Source organism: Megalobrama amblycephala, linkage group LG14, assembly GCF_018812025.1.
Source record: "Megalobrama amblycephala isolate DHTTF-2021 linkage group LG14, ASM1881202v1, whole genome shotgun sequence".
NCBI lineage: Eukaryota > Metazoa > Chordata > Actinopteri > Cypriniformes > Xenocyprididae > Megalobrama > Megalobrama amblycephala.
Window position 1 is genome coordinate 35,164,744 of NC_063057.1, and position 7,022 is coordinate 35,171,765.

The following is a 7,022-nucleotide window of genomic DNA, read 5'->3' on the forward strand; positions in this document are numbered from 1 at the left end:
CAAGACGCGGCCCGGAAATATAAAGAGCCACCAGTGAAGCAGTCAGTATCTTTTCGTCTTTCGGGACTGTTTTGTCTGATCGCGATTTCATTGAATCTGGTAAAGAAACTTTGTATTATGTCTGACAAATGCTTCAGAAAGTGTGCTGACCCATGTCCCAGGTTTTTGACACCCGAAGACACAATCTGTGCATTTCTGTGTGGGAGAGGAGCATGCACGGACAGTGCTTGAGGGCGCTGTCTGTGTTAACTCTGAGCGTCTCCCTATCAGGACGCTCCGTTCTTGTTTGGCTCTATTCTCGAGGAAGAGGTGTCGACATCTGTGCCTGGTGGTTCTGGCCCCTCTAGTGCTGAGCAGAGCGGCAGCTGAAATCATGGGCTCGCAGGTGGAGCTCGCAGAGGAGTTTGAGAGAGGTGTAAATCTCTCTCAGCCCCCAGCGGCTGGCGAGGATGAGCTGCTGGATGACGATGACGTCCTGTCATTGATGTCATGGGATCCAGCAGCGAGTGCTCTTCTGGCTGCTAGCCCTAGAGAGCAGGAGATGGCAGTTGAAGAGGAAGCAGGTGAGCCTGTTGATTCTTCAAAGCCTCCCTGCCCTGCGTATGCGGAGCTGCTGGAGGTTATGGAACGCGTTCTGGCAGGCTGCAGCTGCCTTGGAGCGTGTTAAGAGAGAACCGCACGCGGACGGCTCGACGAGCGTCCTTCTGGCCATAGCCCTGCAGCCCCCGTGAGCCTTCATTCCTTCCTAATCTCCATGTTGAGATCGAGAAGGCATGTAAGAACCCATATTCGGCTCGCATTCATCAAAATCAGCAGATCGATGGCGGCAATGGTGGCTACGGAGAGGCATCTGTGGCTGAACCTGGTGGATATCGGGGAGAAAGAGAAGGGCATTCTCCTTGATGCGCCGGTTTTGCCTTCCGAACTTTTCTGCACCTCTGTCGAGGCGGTGGTGGGGAAGTTCAGGGAAGCGAAGGCGCACTTGGAAGCGTTAGAACCTGCATACCACTCAGATCTGAATCTGGGCCCAGACAGACAGGAGGTCCCAGCCCGTCTCGAGTTGAGGCTCGAAGACAGGGCCAAAAGTCCAGTGTGGCCTCTCGGTCACCTCATCCTCCTTAAAGCAGGTCCCAGAGAAGGCGGGACTCACAGAAGAAGAAGCAGGATTTGAGAGAGGTGAACGATCGCAGATGCCAGCAGCGAGTAAGTAATCAATCCCCTCTCTGCAAGGGCAATTTACATCTGCCCTCTCTTCTTCTTCCACCTCCTGTGTTTTTGATTCTAATGTAACATGCTCAGACGCTTCTTAACAGTCAGGCTGACGGCTGGGCCCATGATGAATATTTTTCTGATGGCTCGCCTTCTGGCTTGATAGTGAAGAGGCTCTTTTAGGCTTAAAAGAACCCTAGATTCCATCCTTCCTTGTGGAAAATGAGGAGTCTTCGGTCTTTGAGCCGCAGGAAGGTAAGCTGGGTCTATATTTATGTTTTAAAATATGTTGACCTTGTTTTTCCTGTATAGTTTTTCCTGAGCATGTAGATGGAAAAAGATAGGTTTTTTTTTTTTTTTGGGCACTGAAGTTCCATTAGGTTGGCTGGAACAATTTATTTGTGCTGTGTTGGCCACAAAATGGCCGCCTCTCAGCCACCTTTGGTAGAGTAGCTTCTCCTCTGGGTTTTAGCTAGAGTATGTTTGAGTTAACACTCTTTAATTCAGATAGATCTAATGTCTAGTGTTGGCCTCCTGGGCCGCCTGACATTGTTTGCTTGTTGAGCTTTGCTTTACGTAAGTATCCTCTTCTCTGGTTGAGTTCAGAGGTTGAGTTTAAGCCCAGGCAGATCTATGCTTCGTGCAGCCCTGTAGGCCCACAGCTTAGCCGGCCTAGGCTAGAACTAGGGTTTAGGTGATTTACTAAAGCATTCACCCTTTATTGCTACTATCCCTTGTCAGGTTGTATAGTTCCTAGTTCTGGCCTCCTCTTGTTTGAGTTGTCAGCCCATATGCCCATTACCCTTTTTTGGTGTAGGTGCTAGTTAGACAGCAGCTAAGGTAGCAGGCTGTTACTAGCCTCCCTGGTGCCATTGTCTTGGGTGGTAGGCCCTTATCTTTGTTTAGATAAGTGTATACTATGTTGCTTAGGCCCCACTTTTCTAGAACTTCATTCATACTGAATTTGTCTTTCCCTTGAGCCCCTTGAATTAGCATTCAAGCTTGAGGTTACAGTGTTAGCTTGATTTAGCTCCCATTCTCTAGGGTTCAGTACAGATATGTTATTCTGTTTGGTGAAAGCATCCATTCTTTTCAGGATGGTATGTATGAATAGCAAAGCATTGTGTCTGCTTTGGGTTCTAGGTTAGCATCTGTTCTTATGAGTAGTAGGCCTGTTTCTGGCCTCTGATAGAGCATGGTGACTATTTGTACTCCCCTTGCTTTTAGGGTTTTTGGTGTTTTACTGAGTACATGGCCTGATGGATTGCATAGCTCAGGTTGAGTGGTAGGGAACCTCACTTTCAGTTTGGTTCTTTTTAGCTCCCTTTAGAGTTGATCACTGCCACAACTGGATCACTGGAATGTGTAGACTTAAGCTCAGGTTGAGTTAAGTTAGTTAACTGCAATCGCTTGTTGGGTTTTAGAGCTGGTTCCCTTTGAGTTTGGTCACCTATGAAACCACTAGATGACACCACGTGTCTTTTGGAGTCGCAGGCCCCGCTTGGGCCTCCTTCAATTAACATGTTGGCACAGTTCTGTGTTGGTTTTGCTATCACTGCCACTGGCTACGCCCGTATCTGCTATAACAGGCCTGGTTTGGGCCTCTCTCAGAGTATGCTGGTGGAGTGTGTACTCCTCTTGCTTTAAGAGTGAAAGGTGTTTTTCTGAGTACATAGCCTGTTGGCTGGTGTTGATTTAATAGCTCTAGTCGAGCTGAATAATTACCTCACTAAGTAAGTCTAGCTCTATTATGGCTCCTAGAACTTATAGTTGCCACTAGCTAGCGCCACATGTCTGTGAGTTGTAGGCCCTCTGGGCCTCCTTTGAGAGCATGTTGGTGTATGTCTTTGTACTCCTCTTGCTTAAAGAGTAAAATGTGTTTTACTGAGTACATTGCTGAGTGGCCGTTGGCTCAGGTTGAGTTTATCTAGTTAACCTCACTTTGGTTCGGTTTTCTTATGTTTGCTCCCTTGAGCTTGAAACACTGCCACGAGCTGACGCTACGTGTCTGTCTGAAATTGTAGGCCCGCCTTTGGGCCTCCTACAGAACATGATGGCGTATGTTGTACTCCTCTTGCTTTAAGAGTAAAAGGTGCTTTTACTGAGTACACTGCTTGTTGGATTGTGTTAGGTGGACTGCTATGTGGGCACTCTACATTCTTATCTGCTGGTTTAACTCGGTTTCATTCTGAAAGAGTTATATGTTTGTGGATTCTTGCTTTCAGCAAGCTAGCTGTTCGAGGGGTTGGCCTTAACAGGCCGCCCTTGAAGTTTTCCCACCCCCACATCTGGGTGTTGAAACTTAAGCAGATTTAACATGTAGCTTCACATGTAGGCCTTTAGCAAGGCTGCTGTGTTATTTTTTTTTTCTACACTGTGTAGAACTGTTGTCATGTTGTAGGCCCCTTCTTGGGCCTCCATGATTTTGTGCCTATAGTACGGTCTATCTGTTAGGTTGAGCTCTGTACTCCCCCCTTGTTAGGGTCATCCTGCATAATGCTTAGCTTCCTAAGCTGGTCAGTTATGAGGCTGATTGCGTTTGAGTGCACAGCCTCCTCAGTGCAAATAATCAGGCGCTGAGTACATCCTAGGATTGAGCAAAGTTTACTCCCCTCATTTGTAGGGTTAAGAGCACTTTGCTGAGTCCTGCTCTCCTGGATGCCTGTCTATACACTCTGGTCTGAGTTGTTTACTGCCCCTAGGCAGTTACTCTTACTGGATATCTTCTCTGAAGAATGCAGTTTTGAAGCTCTGTGTTCAGACAGGTTGTTGGCCAAAACTAGGTTGCTATCAGACCGGGTCGGCCTCCCTGGTGGCATTTGGGGTGACTTTGTCCCCCTTCTAGTGACTGGCTGGGGCTCCTTCCGGTCCCCTAGCTACATTCCCTTAGAGGGACCCTCTTTCCTCGGAAAGTTTGGTAGCAGAAGCCTTGGAACGGCCTTGGTAGGCCTTCTGTGGAAGGCCTCTTTGAGGCTTATAGCTTGGGCTGTTGGCCGAAGGGAATGCTGTCACTGACGGCCTTTGTTTGACCCGAGGGGGAGTTGCTCTGGCGTTTCATTGAAACTACTAGTTGGCGTTTGTCTAGCCATCTTCTTGGCATGCACTCTCCTCAAGCATGGCGGCGTGGGTATATCGTTCCCCATATGCAGTAAATGCAGTGTGGAGTTCCCTTTCGAAAGGGAACGAGACACTTCACTGGCGGCTCCTTTATACTTCCAGGGCGCGTCTTGATAACGTCATAGGCTGTCGCCGGCCAATAGGATTGGAGAGATTTGATACATTTCTTTCAGACAACAGTTCACGAGTGATGTTCCCCATATGCGGTAAGCGCAGTGTCTTGTTCCCTGTTCTCAGGGAACCATGTTTACATACGTAACCTGAGACGTTTTATGTCATCAATCTGACACATTCAGTAACGGTGAGCTACATTTCCACATACGTGCAGATTTGAAATGGTACTTAGCAAACAAAAACAATCTTAAAATGATCCATTTATGTACTTGTGTTCTTGAAAATTATTGTACATTTCCAAAATAAAAACCAAATGGCATAAACTCACAGTGTTTCTATGTTAGCCAAGATGTTTTTTTAAAAAAAAGGCATTTTACCATGAAGTCCTCACAACATTGTCATAAGGTGATGTCACGCTTACCAAAGGACAACTAACAGAAACCTGTCTGGAGCTAGATAAAAATATTACAGTATATAGCAGTGAAAGATCATTACCATTAAAGGGATAGTTCACTCAAAAATCAAAATTCTGTCATCATTTACTCACCTTCATGTTGTTCCAGATCCTGTAAAACTTAACAAAAAATATTTTTAATGAAATCTGAGAGATTTCTGTCCTTCCATTGACAGTTATGCAACTACCACGTTTACACTTCAAAAAGTTCATAAAGAGATTGTAAATCTAATCCATATGAATTGAGTGGCTTTTTATTCACATGTAAATATTGATCTGCAAAAATAAACAGAAGCTCAATCAAAATATCTAAAGATTCTTAAATCCAAATGCTTTTACTAGCATATAACTAAAAGAACAAAACATAAAAAAACTTTGAGTGTCACAAATGTTGTGAATAGAGATAAACATCTACCGAAGCTGGAACATCCCTTTGACTATGATTAACAATTAACTTGAATTACTTATTTATCCGAAGCGATGTAAATCATGTACAAAAGACAGTGAATCAGGACACTATAAAAGGAACATGAGAGGCTGTGAGGATGACAGAGCAAGAGCTGGAAACAAACATCAGTGAAGAATGAAGGCTTTAGTATGTATACCGCTGCTGTTGGAAACCTTTGTGTTTGTCGTCCAGCAGCAGGTAGATGGAGGACTCAATGAGAATGAGATCAGTCAACAGATCAGCTCTGAGGACGGAAGACAGAATCCACCTCAAACAGACACTTTGAGAGCTGAAGCTTCAACTGACAGACAACAATACTGTGATCTGGGCATCCCTGACATCCATACAGCACTGAGAGAACTGACCGCCACCGTTACAGAGCAGAAAGAAAACATTAGAGCTTTAGAGACGCAACTAAGAGAACAACAGACGTTTATCCTGGAAGAGCTGAACAAGAAAAATGATGGTACCTCACCAAAACATTCACTCTTTTATCAATCATCCTCATAGTAAAAACCCAATGCAATAGATTGTATAGTGTAAATGTTAGCGTAAAGTTGAGTGTATACTGTGTACATTTTTTAGTTTATCTATTACAATAATCAGTGTAAATGTCATTTAACAGAATCTTTATTCCTTCACAGAAATTTCAAATCTTACTTTGGGTCAAGTGGAGTTGAGAAAGGAAAATAGAGGTGAAAGTGTGCTTGAATGATGTTAAATTCAGTCTATTCATTCTCAGTGTAATACAGCAATATATCACAATATTGCTTATGTTTTTCAATAACAGACAGAGAAATAGCTTTTTCAGCTGCACTGATGAAATCTGGAAGTGGATATACTGGTCCTTTTACCACTGAAACGACACTAACCTACAAGAACGTCTTCACAAACATAGGGAACGCCTACAACCCACTTACAGGTAATTATCAATGAAATGGAGTCATAAAACTTTATAGCAATGAAAACCCTTCTGCTCCATTCAGACCTCTCTGCAGTTGTGTAATGTGTATAAGAGAATTAAATGATCTGCTATCTCTCAAAACTATTACACAGTGTGTTTGGTAATTAAGCAATTATACAGGAAACAGCTGATTCTGTATCTCTTGTTATTTGATTTAGGTAGTTTCACAGCACCACTGAAAGGAGCGTATATGTTCAGATTCTCTGTGCGTGGTGATGGCGGAACTGCAGCTACTGCAACCATTTTTAAGAATGGAAAGCGTGTGGTTATAGCTCATGATAATCAGGCTCAGGGTGTGTTAAGCTCCTCAAATGGAGTTGTGTTGATCCTGGAGGTTGGAGATGTTGTCTATGTGAGACTTTGGTCTGGCAGGAGGATATTTGATAGCCAGAATAACTTCAACACTTTCAGTGGTTTCCTACTGTTTCCCTTAAAATAACAGGAGATTTGAAGAATGTGATTCTAATAATTCTGAACCTTCAGTGCATGATTTAAGATGAAAATTATGAAGAATCAATAACATATGAACCTGTATTAATGAGGACTAATGTGCGTAAGAAATTTTCAATAGATTACTGTATAAAGTCAGTATAATACACTATAATCATGAGTTCTGATCTAAATATTTTTTATTTTATATTATTTGTTGAATTTTTTTATGATAAATAATACATTTAAGTGTGTATTGTTACTGATCATTGATCTGTATCTCTTCA

General features: G+C 43.5%; 1 protein-coding gene across 1 annotated transcript; it reads left to right on the plus strand.

Moving 5' to 3' along the window:
- The first annotated feature begins 5,398 nt into the window (after positions 1-5,398).
- Positions 5,399-7,022, plus strand: LOC125245018. Its single transcript, XM_048155448.1, has 4 exons — positions 5,399-5,808; positions 5,987-6,037; positions 6,133-6,264; positions 6,465-7,022. The coding sequence occupies exons 1-4, from the start codon at positions 5,478-5,480 to the stop codon at positions 6,743-6,745; spliced, it is 795 nt and encodes a 264-aa protein (XP_048011405.1). The 5' UTR covers positions 5,399-5,477; the 3' UTR covers positions 6,746-7,022.

Excerpts from the sequence above, each read along its gene's own strand:
- LOC125245018 (XM_048155448.1), top strand. The coding sequence starts at position 5,478 with ATGAAGGCTTTAGTATGTATACCGCTGCTGTTGGAAACCTTTGTGTTT. Across the intron at positions 6,038-6,132 it reads GTTGAGAAAGGAAAATAGAG|ACAGAGAAATAGCTTTTTCA; the intron begins GTGAAAGTGTGC and ends TTTCAATAACAG. Across the intron at positions 6,265-6,464 it reads CGCCTACAACCCACTTACAG|GTAGTTTCACAGCACCACTG; the intron begins GTAATTATCAAT and ends TATTTGATTTAG.